Raw genomic sequence first — 22,526 nt, forward strand, 5'->3', positions numbered from 1 at the left:
AGTGGGTATTAACCCTGGACCTTGAAGATCTAGTCTGAGTTTGAGTTGCTGGCATGTTGACTGTTCATTATCTCTTGATTATCAATTGTCATACTGATGTCACACAGAGCTTAGATTACAAAGCAAATCTAGAAGCAAATTTCTCAAGTTAAGTTGGCCTAAATTTTGTGGCTGAACAGACTCTAAACTTCTCGCAAGCAACACCCCTCAGTGGCAGACCACCATCCAGAATAAGCTCCTGTGGAACAAGGATCAGTGATTCTGTTGCCACTGCTTATTCACCTATCCATGCACATATACATACATACCACACTCATTTCCACCTACTAATCACATCTGTATCCAATTCATTGTAATGGAATGTTTTTTGTGGCCTGCTTCATTTGCTTGGATGTTCAGTGTGATGGCAATAGCACAAATAAAAATATGCATAATTGATAGCAGTAATAATTGCTTGCAAGGTCAGGATGATGCACACAATGTTGAGCAGACATCACAGACACCTGTGACTCTATGTATGTCTGATACCAGGGAGAGCTATGTACAACCTATGGAAACCAACCTATGTGACAGGTCTGGTCGCCAGGGTATCCCCAGCACCTCTGATACCTCTTTTGGTGGCCATAAGCAGGTCTCTTGGTCCCTTCACTCCCATACTTCCTTACATATATATCATATTGCTCAGTAGGAGGTGCCGAGAACACCATTGGACCGGGGCTGTTATTAGGTCAGCTACGGGGTACCACTTTTAAACCTGTGTGAGAGGTTTTCGGCAGTTGGCGGTGTACCCAGGCCCTCGCAGACCGTGGAAACCAGGTAGTATTAGAGTCCCACACTACTTCACAGATGTGAAGGGTGCATAAGAGCATTTTTCCTCGGACGATACTTACTAGTAAGTATTGCTATAAGCGTTTACATAGGGCCAGACGGTGTCGGTTGCCATGTAATAAACTCGCTTCTCCAAAAAATAAATAAATAAAGGAACATCATATTGCGTTTGTGACAGACTCACGGTGTGACAGCACGTGTTATTATACGCGACGCGTCGCGTATGATGATTAACGTCTGTTTCAAACAGGAAGACACAAGTCGTTCTCCGCATACTCCTTCGGTCTTATGGTCTTTCTTCCGCCACCGCACCTCGCATCTGCCTCACGACCTGCCTATGCTGAGGCCTACGCAAACATACTGGTGGCACACCGCCGCTCGCCGCTCACATCTGCTTCGTCTGTCATAATCCTTGTCGCTCCCGATGTTGATGCGTTGTGTGCAGCGAAAATACTTGCGGAACTCCTCAAGCAGGATGATGTTATGCACAGAATAATCCCTGTTTCAGGTCTGGCCGACCTTGAACGAATGAAAGACGAGTTGGCTACATATGCGGAGGTGTGTATTGTCATCAAAGGTGTACCAACTAACTGAACACTCGAAAGCTACACACACTCATTCTATTAAACATGGGTGCTATCCTTGATCTCTCATCCGAGAATTGGTTTGGCGAATTCAGCATGAAGCTCACAGTGCACATCATAGACTCAAACCGGCCACAGAACCTTGCGAACATGTTTGCTGGAGGCGAGAATGGCGAAAGATTTATTGTATGGGATGACGGTGAAGCAGAGAATATGGGAGATGAAAGAAAGGCTTGGGAAGCTCTAACGGTGAATATGATGATCACTACACTGCGGTTCCTACTAACTTGGATGTAGTACGAACCTGAACCCGACTCTGATGAGGACTCGGAGTTGAACGATGAAGATAGCGTGCGATCAAATGAAGGCGATGATCTTGATGATGACGAAGGATTCTCTGATCGAGGCCCTTCGGGCAAGAGGAGATCATTGGGAGACGGTGATCGAAGTCAAGAGAAGCGTCGGAAGCTAGACGACGTGAGTCATTATTCAACCTTCACCCAATCCATTGTCGCTTTATTATTAAGCATATGATTGAAGCAATCTACCCGGCTGTCACGAGAACAACGCGAAACACATCACAAACTTATCGCCAAATACTATGGGAGCGGGTCGTGGTATGGTCAAAGTGCGTCAGCAACAATGTACATCCTTGCAACTGTTCTTGAACGAGTGGACTGTGATTTGCTCTGGTAAATTGCTTACTGATCTCCCATGTCTTGATTTACGAGAATTGTCCTTCAGGCTTGCGATCCTTGGACTCACATTCCAGTATACCACCGCTCGAATATCTCGCAACACCTACGACAAATACCATTCAATATACTACGACGAAGTTTTCCGCCTGAACCCGCTCCCGCCAGACGTCGCTGCTAATACGACAGATGCCATCACAGCCATGAGCCCAGACGATCTATCTGTACGGGCAGCTGAGGATTTGCGTTTTATGCTTTTCCGACATTGGACGCTGTATGATGCAATGTACCATTCAAGCTACGTTGCGGGCAAGCTTGGCATATGGAAAGAGCGTGGACGGAAGCGCCTCACCGGGCTGCTCGCGAAGATGGGGTACACTGTTTTGCATCCTTCATTTGTCACGGCTGAAACTCTTTCTCCGTAGTTTCTCTATCCCGCAGACGCAGCAGCCCTATGCGCACATGGATCTTGACTTGAAGCACCAGCTGCGTGCGAAACTCAACTCAATCGCGCCAGAATATGGCCTTGTTGAGTTAACGTATCCGTCTTTTGCAAGATGCTTTGGGTACCGCGCTTCCCCTCTCGGTGCAGCGGACGCTGTGGAAGCAGTAAGCGCATTGCTCGACGTTGCAGGTGGCATCAGGATGGAGGTCGAGGTTGAAGGCGCACGGCACGGGGGTGAGTGGTTCGGTGGTGGGAGATTATGGGAAGGAGGGCGGAAAGGGGAGGAGAAGCGGGAGAAGCGAATTGAAGTCGGTAGCAGACAAAAGGATGGGGATGATGATGTGGATGCAGATGTTGACGGCGAAGAGCGAAAGGAAAGGACATGGTGGGTGAAGAATTTCTGGGCTGCTTATGATGCTCTGTCGGAGTAAGTGCTCATTCTTCCCGTTTACATGTTTCTGGAATAACTGTGTGTAGCATTGTACCCCTGAGAGACGCTTTGTCACTTGCAATGTCACTTCACCGTGCTATTATTCGGCAAGGGACGTCGATAATAGACAAGCAGGACATTCGAACGATGCGCTCACATCGCGTCGTGGTGCTCTCACAAGGGCCTGATCTTGCTCTCTTCGCCCATCCCGGGGTTCTCGCGCGCCTAGGACTTTGGCTAGTAGATGCGCTTCGTGACCGCCTCCCAGGGACAAAAATTGGAGGCCTCCAAGGAAGAGGAAAGAAATCGCTCCCATTTGTCGTTGCTTGCCTGAACGAAAGGACGCAGACGTATGTTGTAGTCGGTATCATGGGAGCGCTTGACTTTGGGGATGTCAGAAGAAAGTAAGTCGGACATTCACACCTTCTCGTTAGTATTTACATGGTTCACTTTACTTCAGCGAGTTTGGCCTAGCATTCATCGAAGCAAAACAACGCTGCAATGCGCGGTCACGCCACAGTACCTTTGATGCCAGCGTACTCGAAATCGAGCAAGAGGACCTGAAATTGTTCTTGGAAACCTTATGTGAAGTTGGGGAAGGTTACTGACATTCTCAGGTAGTTTTTTGCATGTCGTTATCCTTATCACTTTGTACCTGTCTTATGTTATAATTGCATCAATAAACTTGTTGTACTCTCCCAATTGCAACATCGCCCGATAAAGCAGTACGATAAAATGAGATACTCCACAAGTACTTACTTTCATTCTCCTGAGCTCCACCAGATCGGGAACCCAAATCCTTCGAAGGTCTTGGGAAGTAATCATAATCGATTTTTACTGCCAGACATTGATGACCAAACCCTATCAGAACCCTCGGCAACTGACTTGCCGTCGCAAAACACTATTTATGACAGTTAATACCGCGCAATGAATTACAAGAATCGTAACGATGGAGCCATTGAAATACATTTACTGCATGCTTGCCAAGAGTGGGCTATTGCGGTGTTGAATCGGATAGGTCTGGGCGTGTGGCGTGACATATTGTCCTATCAACCGCGGTACGCCCCCAGATCAGTATGATTGGAATCTCAGCGGTATGATCTGTCAGAATCTGTATCAGTGAAAATCTGCGGGGAAGATCGTTGCCCCCCTGACAACACTTTGAAATACAGATATTGGGTATACCGTTAACTTACCTGCCTTATAACCGCGGAATCCCCTGTTGACAGTCCCGATGGGCGTGCTACGCACATCAATTAAAGTGTTAGGCCCGGAGCCTCCCTTCACTCTTTGAAAAATGGGTAAATGAATCCGTCAGAGGCTCGGGTTGGGCTTGGAGGCGGTGGAAAGAATGCGCCTGGGCAAGTCTGGGCTGGTTGTTATCACACAAGTCTGAGTACTGAGAATACAAATATTGCATTACCAAAGAAAGAGTCGTCTTCGCCAAAGATGCCACTCCTGCGGGACTTCGGCGAATGTTTCTCCTGATGTACTCGTGATTCGTGAAGGTCTTTCAACTTAGACTCTTTGGACAGACTTGAATGGCGAACCTCTGTGGTTTGAAGAACGTATTCTGACTGGCCAAGGTGACCGACTACTATGGACCGCACCCAGAGAATAGGTGACTCATCATGGAGGTCCATAACTAAAGCACGAAATGGACGATATCCGAGTCAGTATGTCACTGTAGAAGATTTAACTAGAGGAAAGGGCCAAACTTCACCGATAGGGACCTTCTTTACCGTTCATCGTAGGGTTGTCTAGATCTATCGGTTTTGCAAGTACAATTCAATGGCTATCACTCACGGCCGCATAACCTTATCGTCCAGCCATAATTATAAGCTGTGAGTGACCTTGTAAACAAGGTAATATGTATCACGAGGAGTCAGACTGAAGCGAATATGGACCTGGTGATCCACTCGGTGCTAGACGGTCTCCCGCATTCTCCTCACGGAGGCTTCAAGTTATTCCGTCGAAGCCTGCCGAATGCGGAGACTGGACCATCGAGGTACTTAATAAGGGGTGAGAAACACCTCGATCTTGCTCGCGATCAGCACTGTCGAGCAGAACCTGAAGCAGCTTGAACATCCGCCATGTGTATGCGCATGATGTAGCTTTGCAGCTCAGGGTTTTGTATCCTTTGCGCGAGTGTCGGGAGCGGGGCGCGGAGAAGGTGTTGATTTGGCCCACCCAAGTGCCCGAGGATAAATCCGACCCGGCCGGGCTTCGGGCGTTGATTGGGTAATGATTAGGCATGCGGATCGGGCGCTTTCTAGGCTTGCTGCAATCGACCACAGCAAGCGACGACTCTTGCTACCTCCTGCTTTTCGTCCTCATCGCCATTGACGACGTCGGCAAACAGTATTTACATCGTCCAAGTCGTTGAGCATACTCGACTAACTAGAATTAGTAACTGACCCCTAGCACTCAAACCTCTCACCGAAGTAGTCAGCTGCTGATCGAATTGATCACGATGCCAGCGCCAGTAGCGGTGTACGTCGTTGCAGCTATTGCAGGTGCTGCTGCTCTTGTTGCTTTTCATGAGGTGGCTTTCTATTTTCTGTCTACAAAAATCCCATTCCGTCCTCCCCCGCTCTCAAATACATCCCTCTAATACATTCTTCAGTTCGTCTTCGAACCCCACATCGCCCCTGCCATGGAGCGTTGGGCAGAGGATTTCCTTGCAAAGCGTCGTGCTCGACGTGGAGGTCCTATTATTGTGCCATCCACCAGAGGGTCTGGGGATGGAGACCCGGGTCCCAGCGGTGCTGATCCGAAGAAAAGGACTCCTGCGAGAGAAGAAGATTCCATCGAACTGGAAGGCCTCAATCTCGATCTCGTTGACCAGTGGCGCAATAGGGTGCATCGCACCGCCCAAGATGCGAATGTAAGGCGGAGAGTCAGAGCAATCCCTGATACAGATGAAGGGGGTATATCTACCACAATAGATGATGTATTTCTTCTATTTCCATCTTACCGCACCCTCCCGAATGTTGATCAAACATGTACAGTCCTTTACATCCCTCACGCACACTCCGGTCGCACCCACCCACGTCATCTCCAACGTCTCCTCCCCTTTCACAGAAACGTTATCTGTATCCACCCGCACGCCCATCCGTGCCCACTCCCGAGCCTCTTCCCACACCGCAAGTGATGGTGAGCGCGAGGGTAACACTACTATATTTTTTGCTCCGTCTTCCCACTCTTCTTCACCCCCTCCTAGCCCTCCATTCGGCCCCATCCTCCCCGACACCCCCCGCACAAGCGCCGCCTATCCTGCTCGCCCATTTTCCCCGGTTGTGCGCACGCCTGTGCGCTCCCGCACACAGTCAAGCTGGTCTTTGCGCTTGGATACGAATTCGCGCATCAGGGTGGATGTACAAGGCAGGCGTGTAGACGTTGACGTTGACGTCGAGGACGAACACGCCAACGTCAATATCAATAGCAATACCAGCGCGAGTATGCACGAGAATATGAGTGCAAACATTAGCGTTGTGGAATCACTATCAGAACGTTACCCCGCCGCGGTCACTCCGCCTGTCCTGCTCTCCCCGCCCTTATCACAGAGTGTCCTCTCCTCCCCAAACACAGACGTCCTGAGCCTTGGGAGCAGTGGCAGCCGCTCTGGCTCGCCATTCGCCGTACTCTCTCCACCCGAGCAGCGCGCGTCCCTCTCAGGTGCTGCAAGCTCTCTGTCGCCCTCGACGATGAGCGAGGATGAGTTTATGTCGTTTGGCGAGGCGTCAGATGCGGATGGGGAGGAAATGTCGGTGTCGCGAATCGGAAGTGCGCGTTTGCATAACCCTTTTTCACACTTTGACGAGGGAAGTGATTTTGATAGTGGCAGTGAGGCCAGTAGTAGTGAAGGGAGTTGGGGCCGGGTCAGTGCGGGGCGGGGCTGATCCGGCCACGTCCTCGTCAGATTTTCGGAACTGGAAGGATGGCGGAGTAGCATATGTGTGGTATCGGGAAAGGTTCGCGTCTACTCAGGATGCATTGATATACATGGGATTTGTTGGTGCGGTATTATTGTGTTCCTTTCCCTTTTTGTCTCTATCTGGTTCTCTATTTTGCTCCCAAGGTTTTGTACTTGTCTTGTTCTGTCGTTCTCATAAATTTGTGTTGTACATCATTCCACAGATTAATCACACTGTAGAAACAGACATTTGAGCTTGAGCCACCACCGCCACTTGAACCAACCGCTCATAACTATAATGTCTGGTCAAAGTGCAGGTCGACACTATGCATATATAGGTAAATCTGATAAACGAGTGCTGTTGAAGTGGTGGTGTCAATTACGTAATCATTCACTTGCGTTCCTTAGAAGACGCCGACCTTGACAAGTACCTCAAATGCATCGTCGCAAAGCAGGTATTTGCGCTCTTCAGCTCACGCAGCGGAGGTGTGCATCAACGGCAACTAAAGTCAAGGTGGGCACCGCTACAATTTTTTATGATAGCGTCATAACCTTTTCGCTAGCTACCGGAATGGTCGTCCGTTGATCCCGTTCTTCCTCCACAGCCAACCCTAAGCAAATGGGCCAGAGCACAAACGACATCCTTTAATCGCGACTCTGATGACTTCCGAGGCGTGTATTTGCGTGGTGGACTTGCTCCCTCCGCTTCAAAATGGGCTCGTCCCGCAACTCCTCAATCGCAACCTGGCATGAATAATCTTTTAACAAGGGCGTCCGATACTCCCAGCCGTGGCTCTACCTCTCGTCAGAAATTGCAACGAGACCGAGCGCCCCGTACGGGGAAGCGCCCGTCTACCTCTAAGATATACATTCCTACGACAGTTTCCGTTGGTCAACTAGCAAGACTATTAAATGTGCGGCAGAGTAAGTTACTGATGACTTCATGGGGGTTTCGTGGACTCAACAATTGCAGCACTACTTCAACGCAAGATGATCGATGCAGGGATGGCGGCTGAAGCCTCGTATGATCATGGTCTCGCTCGTTCCATCCCTTTCCCCCCGTTATTGATGCTTTACTGTAGTGTTGACGTCCGATTACGCTGCCCTTCTCGCGGAAGAATTTGGCCGCAATCCTATTATTAATGATGAAGCTGCTTTTGATATATATCCCCCGTGCGTAGTCTGAGATATCTAATATGCTTGGATACTCATGCAACGTTCAGTGTTCCACATCCTGACCCAACTACTCTTCCTACACGCCCACCCATCATTACTATCATGGGTCACGTTGACCACGGTAAAACCACTCTTCTGGATACCCTTCGCTCGGCGTCTGTTGCTGATAACGAGGCTGGTGGTATTACACAGCATATCGGTGCCTTCTCGGTCCCTGTCAAGGAATCCTCTAGTGGCATAATTACATTTCTTGACACACCCGGACACGCTGCTTTTTCTGCAATGCGCTCGCGTGGTGCTAGTGTTACGGACATTGTTGTGCTTGTTGTCGCAGCGGATGATGGTGTGATGCCTCAGACAAAAGAGGTTATCGAGCTTATCAAGGGAGAGCAAGACAAAGTTGGCGTCGTCGTGGCTATCAACAAGGTTGATAAACCAGAAGCGGATGTAGTGGGTATTTTCTGGATCGCCTTGTTATGGCGGCTTAACGGAATGGGTTATGCAGGAAAAAGTTCAGCATGCACTCCTTGCTGAGGGCGTCCAGCTGGAGGTATTTGGGGGAGACATTCCATCCGTTGAAGTGTCCGGATTGACAGGACATGGACTGGATGATCTAATAGACACCCTGTCATTGATCGCCGAGGTACAGGATTTACGTGCAGAGCAAGATGGGCCAGCCTATGGGCACGTCATCGAATCGAGGATGCACAAAGGTCTTGGGTAGGTTCATAAGCGCTGTATCTCCTCGATTGACCGCCTATTCATTTACAGGCCCACTGCGACAGTTCTGGTTTTACGTGGATGTCTAACCCCTGGTACTCACATCCTGGCAGGCACATCTTCCGGGAAAGTCCGTCTTATGTCGGATTCATCTGGTGCACCTGTTAAGGTCGCGTATCCTGGAATGGCGGTCACCGTGTCTGGGTGGCGGTCACTTCCGGGCGCAGGTGATGAAGTTGTGCAGGGTAGCGAAGGCGACGTAAAGAAAGCTCTTGCAAATAGGGTTAGGAAAAAGGAAGTGGAAACCGTTTTGATTGACGCGGAGGCAATTAATATTGCGCGCGCTGCAGAACGCGAAAGAGTCCGGAAGGAAGAGGATAAGAGTCAAGATATGAGGAATATATTAGATGGCGGCCCTAAAGAGCTCCGGTTGGTCATTAAAGGTGATGTGAGCGGGAGTGTTGAGGCTGTTGTGGGCGCGCTGGAAGGAATCGGAAATAAAAAGGCGCGTGTCAAGGTTGTATCCACAGGGGTAGGGGATGTAATGGAGAGTGATGTGATGATGGCCAAGGCCGCTGAAGGTAAGGACCCCAAGTTGTGGTGATTTTTGTGAGGCTGAGATGCTGATACTGCGCACATAGGTATAATTGTTGCCTTCTCGGTCAACATTCCGCGTTCAGTGGAGACTACTGCGGCACAGAACCACGTCCCAATTTACTCGTCCAAAATCATCTATCGGATCATGGACGAGGTCCGAGACCGCGTCACCGCATTGCTGCCTTGCACCTATGAGACCAAAGTTACCGGCGAGGCGACTGTTTTACAACTTTTCGATATCCACATAAAAGGGAAAACTACCAAGAAGATTGCAGGTTGCAGAGTCAGTAATGGCACCATCGAGAAGTCAAAAGGGGCTCGAGTTGTTCGCAATGGCCAAGTAATCCATGAGGGTTTCCTCGATGCGCTTAAGCAGCACAAGAAGGATATGCCGGAGGTAAAAAAAGGTACTGAATGCGGGATCAGCTTGCAGGACTATGAGGATTTGCGCGACGGCGACTTGATACAGATGTATCAGACGATCGAAATACCTGGCGTATTATGATCCGGGATATTTCAAGTTCAAACTATCACTATGGTATTTTTATCCTTACACTAGAAATTTAGACTAGAGTTTTCGCGTATTACCCTCGATCTTCTAATTGACTCTATTTGTGTTTTGCTCATCAAGCACTAAGTCTTTGCCCCCAATGGTGCCTGTTCGGCCACCTACACCGAAAGTCAAGCTGATGTTACCAAGATCACGAGTTGTCTTTTCGAGTAAAGTCCAACTCCTGGTATCAAGTTTCTTGAGGACCACTTCAACCTTCGTATTATAGAATTTGTACGAAGACCCATCGGGATCCACTGGACCGAAAAGAACGATTGTACGGCGGAAGCGCTTGGATCCAGGGAGATAGAGGTCGAAGTGAATCTGATTGTCCTCTATCGTGACGGTGCTCTTTTCCTTGTTCACCTGTTTGGCAAACACAGAAATATGGACCTCCTTTGGTGTCTGATAATGGTCGACACGGCAGTCAGTGAACTGCTCCGCCTAAAATGACACATTCAATCCAGTCCCTCGACTGATAAGGTGGCAGCGAGAGAACAAACCTGAGGTTCCATACGCAACTTAGGCGCAAACACGTGACGCCCCTTTTTACATCCCTCAATCTTGAGGAACTCATCAAACTCCAAGACACGTCGTTTACAACATATATAACCCTGTGGGAGGGGTTTTAGTTTCTCGTCGGTGCGGTGTCCACGTGACTGACTTTGCTTCCTTCATGAAAGATGGGCTGAAGTCTTGAGTCAGCCGACGGGCGAGCCCACCATTAACACCATCAACGTACAGCAGCTGGGTGATATGTGCAGATAGTTTTATCGCCATCTCCGATTCGATTCACCTCATCACTGACAAAAGCAACACCACAGCTTTTGCGTTTACAAAAGGTGCCAGGAGTTACGGGCACGTCGAGATCATCTTCATCTTCAACAACAGGAGCTTCCACAGGTGGGTGAACGGATGGCTTAGGCGACACAATCTTCGGTGCACCGGTCGAATAAACCTCCGCTCCGTCTTTTGCCTCCTTCATGATTAGACCGGAGTTGACTGACGATGTCTTTATAGAAGGGACAGGGACTTCTGGGGCTTCGTCTGTATGTGACGAGACCGTACATCCCTACCGATAAAATTGTCAACCCACACTGTGCTGCGATGACTGAAGACCCGCGGAGGACTTACAGGTATTTTCATGAACTCGTCAAAGTCCAAGACAGGCTTATTCACATCGGAGCAACAAGACCACGATTTCAGGCCTTCGTGGAAGACCTAAAGGCTGAACTCAACTGCGGTGATTCGACGTTAAGATGTTACAGCGGCTCACAGGTGCTCCAGGATGGTACGTGCAGCTGGACGGATCATTAGTAGCTAAATCGTAATTCTGGCCGCAACCTTTTCGTGTACAATGCGGCATTGCGAGTCGAATATGAGTTGCTTGCAATCAAAGTACTCAGGATGTACACGTTCAACGCCGGTATCAACTTCGTACTGTTCAAAGTTCATTCTGCTATCTAATTTGCTTACATAATCGATCGCCGTGCTTATTCTAGTGATTTCTAGTGATTCTATCATTGACCACTAGAGAGAAAATGGTATACCCAAAGAACACCACTCTAAGATGTCTTGTCCGGCCCTGCGCAGCGCATTGCGACGTACCACGCTATTCAATTGCGCGTATTACACTTTTTCGGAAGCTACTTACCGACAAGTACATCCCAGACTTGTTCTATTATGGTGACATCCTAAGTATTATACAAATGACTCGATGAAGTGGTCTCCAGTGCAGGCCCGCTGAGCATTCATTATTCTCAGCGCCTCTTCACACCGCCGAGCAGTTCTAACCCCGAGTACTTAACCGTGCACGCCTAATACCCCCATGCCCTGATTGTTTCACATTGCCCTTATATATCGCTCCACACTCACGCCCTCATCAGATACGAGGCGCGAGTCAAAAGTCAAATGGACCTTTTATACAGGGAATCGACCACATTACTATGTACAATCTACATAATAGGGCACACAACCACACGTGAATAATAAACGATTTTCTTGCGGAAAAGAGTGGCTCATAAGAGGCTGCATTATAATTATGGAAGGGTCGACGGAGACCGTGCCAATCCGGTAAATAAGAGTGGACAAAATCCTTTCACGGAAGTGTGATACGGCCCTGTGAGACACCCTGTATTACCGCACCCTGCGGATCATAGCTATACGTTATAGCGGTGTCAGATATCACGACTCTGACATGAACTAAATGCTCAGCGGTCTGGATACCATTGAATGTCGATAGAACGGGTACCAATCACAAATAAGTATGTTCCTCTTCTGTGCCGCGATGACGGAATTTGCATTGGCACGAAAAGGGGGATAGGATCTATGCAGGCTCTCGATCATTGACCGTGACGAAACTATTCACGTCATGCAGGATTCCCGGGTTTCGCACCATAGACAACAAGCCCAGTGGCTTATCGGTAAGATGCAGGAACTCTGATATGGGTAAGGCTTGGACTGATATCGCGACACACGAGAACAAACCCCTGTCATGAAAGATGAGTCATTAATTTGGGGGAATGAACAAAATTGTGGACTAAGGTAAGTTTTATACTCAGTAAGCTTATTCACAAAGAAGGTTAAATGACTCATTGTGCTGAACGTTCGGTACGCAGCAGTCAGGGGGTTGCAAAGCCTACTTCACAACCAAGTGTATGCGAGTCCTAGCCAGTGGCGAAGTTACTGAAGGGTCATATGTCAAACCATGTGATTCAGGCTCGGTTCGTGTCCACTTTTTGCACAACCTGTATGTCGTTATTAGTCTTTCATGCAGTCCGGAGGTATCCAGAGTGTTCAGGGAGCACGTTTTGTTTCGGCGCCTCGGTCATGAAACTAGAAACCATTGACACGTGAACTTGGTCCTGCAAAGTAGCAGCTTTGCCGCCTTGGAGCAATATATCGTAACTTTTCTTGTTCCATTGGAGATTGAAGTTCCATTGTGATAATGGAAGCATTTCCTGGAGCCGAGATTCTCAGCTATAAGGATCCAGGTGTCAAGCGTTCTCAGACCGTGCGGCAAGGGCCGCAAGACGCTCCGAAACTGCCATAACGCCCACGTCGTTGCCGATTAGTAGTTCATCCGGAGAGGTGTGGAAGCTCCGCAAATCGCATGGGAAAGGAAGTGCCACGACCGAGCAACAGCAGCATAGCAAATTGGCAATGGAATGCTACGCCCTGACTCGACAATCAGTGCGTGTTTACGCTCCTTAGTGGATACTTACTTACTCCTCGGGGCGCAGCAGGCAGGGCTACGGATAGACTGTTAACACTTGGTGATGCCCCTTGCGGTGAAATATATTGTATTTTTCAATGAACTCACTTTACATGTTTCAAACTTTAGTGGTGCGACTCGAACAACACACTTTCGTACCCAGCGGTCTCGGTTTGCCCCCTTTGTTAGCAACATGATGTGAAAGTGAAAATTTGCGTCCTCACGAGTGAGTATCTGAAGTTCGGATTTATTAAGATAAATTTCAGGGGAGGGACACATGCTTGAAACGCGGTTCTACGCACTCAACTAGCACAAGTTAGTACTCACTGATGCGGTGCCACAAGTTGATGCTGTACAGCCACCAGTACGAAGATCGTACGTACGTAAGACGATCGACCTTTTGAGTTGAACTTCCCTTGTCCAGAAACATCGTAGGTAGAACACTTGAGCTTATTAGCATCTATCGGTAAAATCTGCGCATGAATTCGCCTCTGCCACTGACAAATCATGTTATCTATCTCCAGTAAGGTGCCCACTGGTTGTGAGAAATACGGTGAGAAAACGGGGTTACGTTGCACGACTATAACTTGCCTGCATGGGATAAAGTACCTGGGATACATGCTTATCCACATGCTGATCGTAGCTCTGTCAGGACAAACCCGGTCCGAAAGCCTCCCATACCAAAAAGCCCAAACCCCATGGGCCGACTCGAGCAAGCGTTCGAATGCCGGTATATATCCGACGACGAGTGATAGACGTTTCCGGGTTTTCGTTGCCCACAATCGAAGGGTCACGGAAAAAATGTATTATTCCATCCCCACGAATTTTCTGTACAATCACCAATAGCGAATGTTTCAGAGTGGGATGACCGGTCCGTTCTAGTTGAATTGTGCGCCTGGTTACGTCCCATGGTCTGCTGAGGATCTCGTATGCCAAACCCGCCGATGCCCCTCCTGCCACTAAGGTAATACCATGAATGGCTCGTGGAAAATGGCGGCCGAAGAAGTGTTCTTCTGGGTTCATTGATAAATTTTGCACAGTGCCTTGCGCTGCAGCTTTGGAAGCTAATGCCACTCTACGAGTGATTTCAAATATCATAAAGAATGCAGCAAAGCCTGAACAACAATGAAATCTCAGAAAGTGCGGGTTGTGACTCGTGGAGGCATTACCGCAAACATCTTTAGCACACCCCCAACCCCAACCATCCCATCCCCGACCAGCCATCTCAGAAACCTCCTTCATCCAATGTCTCACCTGTCTTATCTCTTTGATATTGTCTGCTCTACTGGCTGACTTTGGGGGTTCGGTTCCTCGGAAGACTTCTTGCCATGCATGAGACCATCCTCTACTGGTGCCACCCTCGATAACGAGGCGAGTATTTTCTACAGGAGCCGCAATCAAGGCTTGGGTGCCACCAGCAGCGGCGCCCGAAAGCGCAGCGATAAAAGTTGGATGCGTCCCCAGACGCGCTTCCAGGTAATTAGATGTTTCTGTGTAGGTCGCCCATAGAACAGTACCCAGCATTGCATTTGCGACCATTGGCGGCACAAAATGTTTTGGAATTACCATGAACTGCCAAAGCCCGATCAAAATTAAAGAAAAGGTATGAAATAACGACAAGAGAGCACTACACCTTGCTTTTTCACGAGCGCGGATATGTACTGGACACTTAGAGGTGCCCCATGCTTATTAGCATGACCACGGAGAGAGTGCCAACCACTCACTCAACAATGAGTGTTGTCAATGAGACTATCATGAAAATGATCAGACAGACAAACCTTTGGCTGGTCGAAATAGCCGTACCGGGCGAGAGAAGTAAAGAGCTACTCCCCTTGTGGTAGTCCTGGCGAGTGCTGCGTACAACGAATTGCCTTGTTGTTCTTTGGATGCACTGTCCTGAAGACTTGTCGACATTCACACAAGCTAAAAGTTGCTGAACCTCGAGAAATACCGTCAGATAAGTTATCGCTTGAATCTGCAGCGGGTTAAAAGTACCGACGCTTCATGCAAGTTCCATGCAGCGGAGCTCAAACTTTGAAAGTTGACTCCAAGTTGACATCCACTATATCTACTTACTCTTGTGTAATTGACGCACCGATTTTTCAACTTACATCTCCCGAAGTTTATGGCCTAGTCGAACATGTTCTCTGTCAGCTATAGACGATTATTGCGTGCACCGTTGTCACGCGAAATTCACTCCTTCATACGAACCAGGTCCGCTGGCCTCCCAGATGGATTCAAATTTTTCCCGGAATTTCTGTCCCTCTCGGAGCAGCGCACATTGCTCTCCGTCGCACTCTCTAAACTCGATTCTACCGAAACCAAACAAGCTCGGAAGCAGCGAAGGGATTTCCTTACCAACCACCCACAGGAGCATCGTGCGGTGGAAGACATTTTCCTTCCTGACGCATATTACAATTTCCAAGAGGTTGCATATCGCGTTTGTCCAAGAGTTTGGCTTATAAATAATCACAGGGCCATTATGATGGCGTGATACGACATTATCGTGAGATGCACTTGTCATCCTGGCCGGAGGATCAGAATCCGGGTCTTTCCTTCATTCTAGCTCGTTTGCAAGGGCTATATCCAACCTTGGAGATACAAACACATCTTTTACACCTGTCATCCGTGGGGGAGATTCTCGGACATGTGGATAATATAGAAGCCAGTGGAACTTGGATTCTCGGCGTCAGTCTTGGCGCAGCCAGAGTACTACGGATGGAGTCGACGAGCAACCCAGATGACTCTTTCGAGGTTCTGCTCCCATCGGGTAGTGTTTATCTACAAATGCAAGTGCAGTCGATATGCTTTCAACTAGAAGCTAAAAGTCGAAGTAGGGATAGCGTGCGGTACGATTATAACCACTCTGTACTAAAAGCGAGCCATTTCCTTGGATGCGAGATCAAGGCTGGCCAACGAGTTAGTATAATGATCAGAGTAAGTCCAGTGTTCTTCACGGATATGGCGCATAATATTTTATCACGCTCAGGACCGAAAGGAAGTGCCTACATCCAATTCATAAGTGAGCTCATTGGATTTTGACTAAGGGGGCAAGCGCACTTCCATCCTGGTGTAATGGAAGGTTATCTTTTCTACGGCTGAGCAACGGGTTTCACGCTCTTCACATGAATGGCACGCTTGCCAATCCGGGACTGTGTCGTCGTATGGACAGGCACTAGCGATTTTACCGCACATTTCATTCAACTAAAGCCTTTCCTTCGGAAGTTCCGTCCTGTTGGGACTCAGCTTGATCTGAATATTATGATTTCCTAACTATGATAATTAAACTGACTATCAGAAAAATTCACCATACTTAGCTCGAATGAAATCGGCATTGTGGTGCTGCTCAAATAGCATTTTTAGATCCATCTGATATTCGTCACGGAGCATGTGCAACTCAATTTTTTGGTGCGGAATCGTGATGACAATGATATGTCACGGCAATCCCTGCGAAAAAGTGTGGCTCACGAAATTGCCGGTACCCAGGAATAAATCGTAGGGGAATAAGGCTAGGTATACATAGTCTGCAAGGTAGTATACTACCTACTCCGACTTACTGCAAGGTTGAGAAGAAATGAAAATTGCCTAGTTTGGACTTTTACGCCAAGCAAGATCACCTCGTTTATGTAAGATCTCATCACAGATACTACTATCGTTTGTCGTTTATCGTTTACCTATAATTCACAGGCATACCGCATATAAGGTCAGTACTAGTGCTGAGTAACTTGATACTATTACATCGAGGATGGATCTGAACAGATTAACTGCAGAAATTTTTGTAGGACGGCATTGCGTCCCGTCGCGGGATAGAGAGATCTGAGAATGCTGTCATCAAGATGTATTTAGTGCACTGTGAAAGTTTTCACAAAGGACAACTTAAAAGTCAACAAAAGAATAGGACGCGTTTTTGCAAGTTTTTCCGACAGCCGAACTTGAGAAAAACAAACAATATGGTGCACCGTCTGATTTATGTAACATATGTTTTACAACACACTCGCTCAAAATTCCCACACGCTCGTTGCGGTGTCTATCTCCTGTCTCGCTGGACATAATGATACTGCGTAATTGGGGCGCTACGTACTACTAGGATAAGTATCATTGCAGCGGTTTGTAGCAAGTGCAGTACGTAGAATCTGGTTTCCTGATTTAGCAACGACCTCGAGCTCGGTCGATTCTGGATCGATTGGATCGATTGCTTCTCTTTGTTACTACATAATAATGCATATGTAAATTACGTTAGTAATTTCGTCACAACACTGATGTAGACGCAATTGAACCGTGTGTGTTTGTAAATTTTGCATGTTGAGCGTCGTAGACGTCTTCTGCTACATATCCGCTCGTCGATCAAGTGCCGTTCAACAATTGATGACACACATATATTTACCCCCCAGATTTCTGGTTGTGTGCTGGGGACTTGATGCCCAAAAATCCAGCGAAGCGAGAAACACAACAAGGGTATTTGAGGTTAAAACCGGCTCAATCTTCAAGATCAGGTGTTCTAGAAGGTCCCACTTGCCAGGCATAGAGGGTATATCATTTGATTCTTGATCTCTCTCTACGAGACTCCTTTTGTCGAAGGAAATACCCGCGAACCCCGATCTATCCTCGATTTATAGCAATGACATGGATGTTTTTTTTTTGCTTCCGCGAAGAAGTCCCTGCTCTGCTTACTCCGCCTGGTCACCAGTCACCGGTCACCAGTGGTCACCCCAATTGTGCGGGACAATCATGAACTGTTTATTGGAAAATCAGAGACATGCGGTTTCTGGGGCTGCAAAATGCTTTCGCCGGATTTATCAGTTCCCAATCCCTTGGTAACTCACATGATGCCACGCGACTCGGAAAGCAGATCCCAGCAGATTGATTGATCCCAGGATCGATCTCCTCGACTAAAGTGCAAGAAATCGATCGCCAAATATAAACGGACGAGGTACATGTGCAACGAGACGAATGAATACAGTACTAGTGATGTGATGATCCTGAGGTCCATGAATGCGGAGTGCGGGATATGGATGCAATAAATAACTCTAAGTGGGCTCTATAGGTCGTGAATCTCATTGGTTTACTTTTACGAGGCTGGACACTCTGTGGATGTATGTTATTAGAGAGAATGACATCATTTATGAATCAGTGGAGACCCACGGTAACTGTGCGTGACCTTCCCCATCTACCTTCACCACCACAATCTGGGTACCCTATGAGATAGATCATTAGAAGAATATCTTCCAGAATAGCGTAGAATTCCTACATCGGCCATACGGTTGGTGGCCTGCACAGTACCGTACTTGATTTCACCGCCGGATGCCCAGTAGAAGACTCGAGTGCCATTCTAAGAGTTCGGTCAGGATGCGTGTTGAGTCAGGTGGAATACAGCTTACTGGGAAAGCGTTCATAGCCAAAACAGTAGATACCGTACACGAACGTCGAGTTTGGAGAAGCCGGGAGCTGAGAGAGACATGGTACCGTCCTCCTGTTTTATATGTGAGTCTGTATGCAGATTACATTACTTCAACACCTTCGGTCGGTGATAGGGAACTAGTACTGCTTCTGAGAACCTGACGAGGCCGTGTCTAATTTGCCATATAACGGTGGACGCATGATAGGTTGGATTGTGTGGAAATGAGCGAGGTCGCTTACAGTGAAGGGATCCTACAGATACGTTAATTAGCCAGCAACCTAAGGAACAATTGCCGAAGGCTTTGCTAATTTCATTCGGACGGATGATCTCGAGATTCGTCTCGCCGTTCGAGAATGCCGATGAGGCTGAACTTAAAATCAAATGCGATGCCTCCCCGTTGAAAAGGGTCATGAAATTTTGAATGAATGAGGTCTAAGAAGCTGAGGTACAGACCCAATAGCCACCACCTCTTGCCTTGCGGCTAACACGTAACAATCCGTGCGCCGCGCACGCAGACTCTGGAAGTGCACGGGCTCAATATTATACCAGAGCATATACGCACAGGTAAGTAGCCACATGTCGGATAGTTCTCTCCATCAACTAGTAGCGTAAATGACCAAGGGTCACCCTACTCCGGATCGTCATGTTGATCCTCGGAGTCGATCCGTCAGAACTCCATTTCATGAATATGAAGTTGAATATCGAGGACTCAGCGGACCTTCATCGATGCATCTTTGGATCTTGAGAAATGTGCCACGAAGAGAAGTATCATGTCAGACAAAGGTACAGAGTTCAATTGGAGTTCAACCTTCAAAATATTGATACCCAGTGTCAACCCAGTATTTTAGGTAAGATGACATTTGTCACGTGTCACGCTGTCACACCTTCAGCCCTTCTTTGTTCAAGAACTCCAAGATGTCTGTAATACTTGTCACTGGATCTTATGATCATGAGATCAGGTTCTGGGAAGCGTGGAGTGGAATCTGTTCGCGTACTATAGCAAGATCTGGAGAGTCTGGCGTGAGCAATACGTTTTCTCATTTTCCGTCGTCAAGACTTATACAAGGATTAGCAAGTGAATCGTCTTGCCATCTCACCCGAGTAATCCCAATGTCCTGTTTCTTCATGTATGAATTTACTGATGATTCATTTTATTTCAGCAAACGCCTTTTGGCTGCGGCAATTCACAAAAAGGTCTACATTTACGAGATTACCAGCGCCTCGACACCAGTGCGCGTCCTAATATTTATCACCATCTCCATTCATTTATCCCCCTTAGCTAACGTGCCTGGATGCTCATACAAATAATGTAACCTCCGTATCCTTCCACAGCGAAGGCAAGTGGTTAGTGACGGGTAGTGAAGACGGCACCATCAGAATATGGGATCTTCGGTGGGTGATCTCACTGTGACTCCTAAAGCCTCGAGCGCATAACATCCACGCAGAAGTACACAAGTGCATAGAACGTACGATAACGGCGCCCCTGGCAAGTTTTATCCCTTCTTTCGTGACTGTTGCTGATGCCCTCAAACTCCCAAAGTGAATGATGTCTGTGTCCATCCAAATCAGGGGGAGCTCATATCCTGCGATCAAGCGGGTTGCATCAAGCAATGGGATTTATCCGAAAATCTTTGCTCGCACGAACTGGTATGTTCAGAACAAGGTTGCAGTCGTCATTGATTAACACCTTGTTGGAGACGCCTGCAGGCGACGTTCCTATTCGGTCTGTCAGCTTGGCATCTGATGGCTCTTGCCTAGTTGCTGGAAATAATAAGGTATTATCTACCTTTTGATGATTCGTCGTTTACATTCTTGGCTTAGGGCAAATGCTACGTCTGGAAAATTAACGAGGAGAAATCAGATCTACCTCGTTACCAGGCAGTGACAAAGTTCAGCGCCCATAAGAAGTACCTCACTAGGGTATTATTAAGTCCAGATGTGAAGTGAGCGCATTTGAGCTACCGATTTGGCAAAGTCTCTGAGGGAGAGATAGATATCTTGCCACGTGCTCTGCAGATACCACCGTGAAGATATGGTCTATATCACAAAATTATGAATTCAGACAAGAGAAGGTTCTTCAAGGTCACCAGCGATGGGTTTGGGATTGCGCGTTCAGTGCTGACTCAGCTTATCTTGTTACAGGTGAGAAATCACCTGTTGACTCTGCAGTTTATGTATTCAATTCGACTCCCAGCGTCTTCGGATCACACTGCCCGGCTTTGGGAGATGGCATCGGGAGAGACTGTGCGACAGTATAATGGCCATCATAAAGGCGAGTCGTTATGTCTCAGTTTGTGAGGAAATCTGAAGGACGCCTCCAGCGGCTGTTTGCTGTGCACTCCACGATGGTGCTGGATAGCTTTGTTCATGTGTCTAAAACAGTATTCACATCGACCGTTCTGTTTCACCAGCTTGCGAATCTACGAAATAGTAATATTTTTATTGATTCATTGGGATACTCCATTCAGTTTTGTCGGCGAGTACTCTTTTGGGTGCTGTCGGCCCGTCATTGTTTTTTTTTTGCTTAGCAGCCCTTGTTTCCGAGTCGCCTGTAGGGATGTGACCGGTTTCTCAACTCTACAGACTTCTGCATTCGCTTCGACATTCGGGCCTACACATCCGGCTTCCCCCGGATTGACATCAAGAAAGCTGCAACAGGCAAGGCAGCGCTGGCGTTGAGCCATTCTCTCCTTTGACCCCTTAAGGCATAATGAAGTAAGTCCTCGGTCTTGGTTATGTGCTATGCTTCATATTCAGTCGTGTTCCTCTTGGTAAATCAAATATCGCGAATTGCACATCCTTGAACATCAAAACCCAATCAAGGAAAGATGCCCACACCAACTCCGCGTCAGTTGTCTCTCTAGTTATTTGATGAGACAGAACTCTGATTCACATCTGGCTCATCGGCATCCGAGTTTCTGGAGCATGGCAAAACATGGCACCATCAGATCTACCAGTAGATAGGACTTTGGTCAGTTCTTACCTCATGATCATGTCCGCAGAGCAGTGCTACTCGCCAAATCATCAAGTGCTTCTCTCGGGCCTAAAGTGGACACACGTCTTCCCCCGACTATCATCCGGCCGGAAATAATCAGTCAACAGACGGTCCCATTATCACCGGCACTGTCACGAAGCTCCTGTATTGCGTCCCTGTCCCAAGCGTTTTCTTATGGGTTACCTTCGACTTTTGGGCCGCAGCAACCATGAAGAGGAACTCCTCGGTATCGAGAAGGAATCAATAAATCATATTCGTGTGACCATCATACACGCCCTCTGAGGTTTCTTCTCGCCTTTGATTGGCTTTGCCAGCCGACCGCAGCTTGGGCTAACCTAGGCTGATCTCCGCGGCCCGCCTTGATGCCGCTGCAAAATCTAGGACTTTTCGGCCGAGATGTCTTGAGCGATTGGCACTGTCGTGTCGAAGTTCGCATCTTGCAGCAATTGAATCTTTTACTCAGTTATCTCCATCCGCAGCAATAGCAAACGGATCAGCAACTAAACACAACTACTAGTAACTGCTGCACGACTGTGTTCCTTTTAATATTGCATATTGAAGTGATTTCATTGGGTACTGCCGGTCACTTGAGTAATGCTCTTGATCATGACGTTGTACGACCCGGTGCGATCGAACGTGACATCGTGGATTCATGTTTCGCTGAGTTTGGGCCCCGGGTCCGAGGGTTTGCTTCCTACTTACATGAAACACGAAGACTGTCATTGGACTTTGAGGTTGCTTCCTCGCAACATTTTAATGCTTCGTTTTCGTGGTGCCATCTCGAGCAATGTCCTTTGATCTCATCAATCGGACCGTGCACCCGGCATATAGCCCCGTCCATCGACCCCGGTGTGAGTCGTGAGCAAAGATGAGGTGCGAGCCGTACCACTGTAAGAAGTGTTTTGTCATGCTCATATCGAAGAGTAGCAGGATTCATTATTCATGGATGTGGTTTTGCTTTCGCACACCGAGGTATCA

General features: G+C 47.9%; 8 protein-coding genes across 8 annotated transcripts; 5 read left to right on the forward strand and 3 right to left on the reverse strand.

Moving 5' to 3' along the window:
- The first annotated feature begins 1,030 nt into the window (after window positions 1-1,030).
- BJ212DRAFT_1341785 (CDC45 family) lies at window positions 1,031-3,684 on the forward strand. The gene is made up of 8 exons (XM_041335162.1): window positions 1,031-1,386; window positions 1,434-1,661; window positions 1,710-1,889; window positions 1,953-2,104; window positions 2,157-2,480; window positions 2,533-2,979; window positions 3,030-3,386; window positions 3,443-3,684. Exons 1-8 carry the CDS (start codon window positions 1,117-1,119, stop codon window positions 3,588-3,590), a joined length of 2,106 nt encoding a protein of 701 aa, XP_041195126.1. The 5' UTR covers window positions 1,031-1,116; the 3' UTR covers window positions 3,591-3,684.
- A 1,578-nt stretch (window positions 3,685-5,262) lies between these two features.
- Window positions 5,263-7,300, forward strand: BJ212DRAFT_1053443 (uncharacterized protein). The gene is made up of 4 exons (XM_041328945.1): window positions 5,263-5,343; window positions 5,393-5,527; window positions 5,609-5,935; window positions 5,994-7,300. The coding sequence occupies exons 2-4, from the start codon at window positions 5,456-5,458 to the stop codon at window positions 6,882-6,884; spliced, it is 1,290 nt and encodes a 429-aa protein (XP_041195127.1). The 5' UTR covers window positions 5,263-5,343; window positions 5,393-5,455; the 3' UTR covers window positions 6,885-7,300.
- Window positions 7,301-7,647: 347 nt separating this feature from the next.
- Window positions 7,648-9,896, forward strand: BJ212DRAFT_1267204 (uncharacterized protein; the record flags this gene model as incomplete). Its single annotated transcript, XM_041330641.1, has 7 exons — window positions 7,648-7,822; window positions 7,872-7,931; window positions 7,981-8,071; window positions 8,122-8,524; window positions 8,580-8,794; window positions 8,846-9,375; window positions 9,436-9,896. The coding sequence occupies 7 exons, from the start codon at window positions 7,648-7,650 to the stop codon at window positions 9,894-9,896; spliced, it is 1,935 nt and encodes a 644-aa protein (XP_041195128.1).
- Window positions 9,694-11,307, reverse strand: BJ212DRAFT_1554454 (chord-domain-containing protein; the record flags this gene model as incomplete). The annotated part of the gene is made up of 6 exons (XM_041341935.1): window positions 9,694-10,385; window positions 10,445-10,555; window positions 10,606-10,629; window positions 10,684-11,013; window positions 11,076-11,162; window positions 11,218-11,307. The coding sequence occupies 6 exons, from the start codon at window positions 11,305-11,307 to the stop codon at window positions 9,990-9,992; spliced, it is 1,038 nt and encodes a 345-aa protein (XP_041195129.1). The 3' UTR covers window positions 9,694-9,989.
- Window positions 11,308-13,803: 2,496 nt separating this feature from the next.
- On the reverse strand, window positions 13,804-15,069 carry BJ212DRAFT_1267307 (uncharacterized protein; the record flags this gene model as incomplete). Its single annotated transcript, XM_041330647.1, has 4 exons — window positions 13,804-14,270; window positions 14,325-14,727; window positions 14,787-14,878; window positions 14,934-15,069. 4 exons carry the CDS (start codon window positions 15,067-15,069, stop codon window positions 13,804-13,806), a joined length of 1,098 nt encoding a protein of 365 aa, XP_041195130.1.
- Window positions 15,070-15,183: 114 nt separating this feature from the next.
- BJ212DRAFT_1341853 (uncharacterized protein) lies at window positions 15,184-16,545 on the forward strand. Its single transcript, XM_041335163.1, has 4 exons — window positions 15,184-15,583; window positions 15,631-15,944; window positions 15,993-16,092; window positions 16,145-16,545. The coding sequence occupies exons 1-4, from the start codon at window positions 15,296-15,298 to the stop codon at window positions 16,175-16,177; spliced, it is 735 nt and encodes a 244-aa protein (XP_041195131.1). The 5' UTR covers window positions 15,184-15,295; the 3' UTR covers window positions 16,178-16,545.
- Window positions 16,546-18,275: 1,730 nt separating this feature from the next.
- Window positions 18,276-18,548, reverse strand: BJ212DRAFT_1478833 (uncharacterized protein; the record flags this gene model as incomplete). The annotated part of the gene is made up of 3 exons (XM_041339767.1): window positions 18,276-18,350; window positions 18,404-18,484; window positions 18,534-18,548. 3 exons carry the CDS (start codon window positions 18,546-18,548, stop codon window positions 18,276-18,278), a joined length of 171 nt encoding a protein of 56 aa, XP_041195132.1.
- An 886-nt stretch (window positions 18,549-19,434) lies between these two features.
- Window positions 19,435-20,912, forward strand: BJ212DRAFT_1459044 (WD40-repeat-containing domain protein; the record flags this gene model as incomplete). Its single annotated transcript, XM_041338897.1, has 11 exons — window positions 19,435-19,573; window positions 19,626-19,654; window positions 19,714-19,783; window positions 19,833-19,945; window positions 19,999-20,060; window positions 20,094-20,200; window positions 20,251-20,328; window positions 20,375-20,496; window positions 20,547-20,695; window positions 20,748-20,829; window positions 20,864-20,912. The coding sequence occupies exons 1-11, from the start codon at window positions 19,469-19,471 to the stop codon at window positions 20,910-20,912; spliced, it is 966 nt and encodes a 321-aa protein (XP_041195133.1). The 5' UTR covers window positions 19,435-19,468.
- Between the last annotated feature and the right edge of the window lie 1,614 nt (window positions 20,913-22,526).

The sequence above is a fragment of the Suillus subaureus genome (assembly GCF_016647635.1).
Source record: "Suillus subaureus strain MN1 chromosome Unknown BJ212scaffold_9, whole genome shotgun sequence".
Classification (NCBI taxonomy): domain Eukaryota; kingdom Fungi; phylum Basidiomycota; class Agaricomycetes; order Boletales; family Suillaceae; genus Suillus; species Suillus subaureus.

Coding starts and splice junctions, on each gene's coding strand:
- BJ212DRAFT_1053443 (XM_041328945.1), top strand. CDS start 5,456: ATGCCAGCGCCAGTAGCGGTGTACGTCGTTGCAGCTATTGCAGGTGCT. Junction 5,528..5,608: donor CTCTTGTTGCTTTTCATGAG/GTGGCTTTCTAT, acceptor TACATTCTTCAG/TTCGTCTTCGAACCCCACAT. Junction 5,936..5,993: donor TATCTACCACAATAGATGAT/GTATTTCTTCTA, acceptor AAACATGTACAG/TCCTTTACATCCCTCACGCA.
- BJ212DRAFT_1341785 (XM_041335162.1), top strand. CDS start 1,117: ATGGTCTTTCTTCCGCCACCGCACCTCGCATCTGCCTCACGACCTGCC. Junction 2,980..3,029: donor GCTTATGATGCTCTGTCGGA/GTAAGTGCTCAT, acceptor AACTGTGTGTAG/CATTGTACCCCTGAGAGACG. Junction 3,387..3,442: donor TTTGGGGATGTCAGAAGAAA/GTAAGTCGGACA, acceptor ACTTTACTTCAG/CGAGTTTGGCCTAGCATTCA.
- BJ212DRAFT_1341853 (XM_041335163.1), top strand. CDS start 15,296: ATGTTCTCTGTCAGCTATAGACGATTATTGCGTGCACCGTTGTCACGC. Junction 15,945..15,992: donor GGTAGTGTTTATCTACAAAT/GCAAGTGCAGTC, acceptor AAGTCGAAGTAG/GGATAGCGTGCGGTACGATT. Junction 16,093..16,144: donor GAGTTAGTATAATGATCAGA/GTAAGTCCAGTG, acceptor TATCACGCTCAG/GACCGAAAGGAAGTGCCTAC.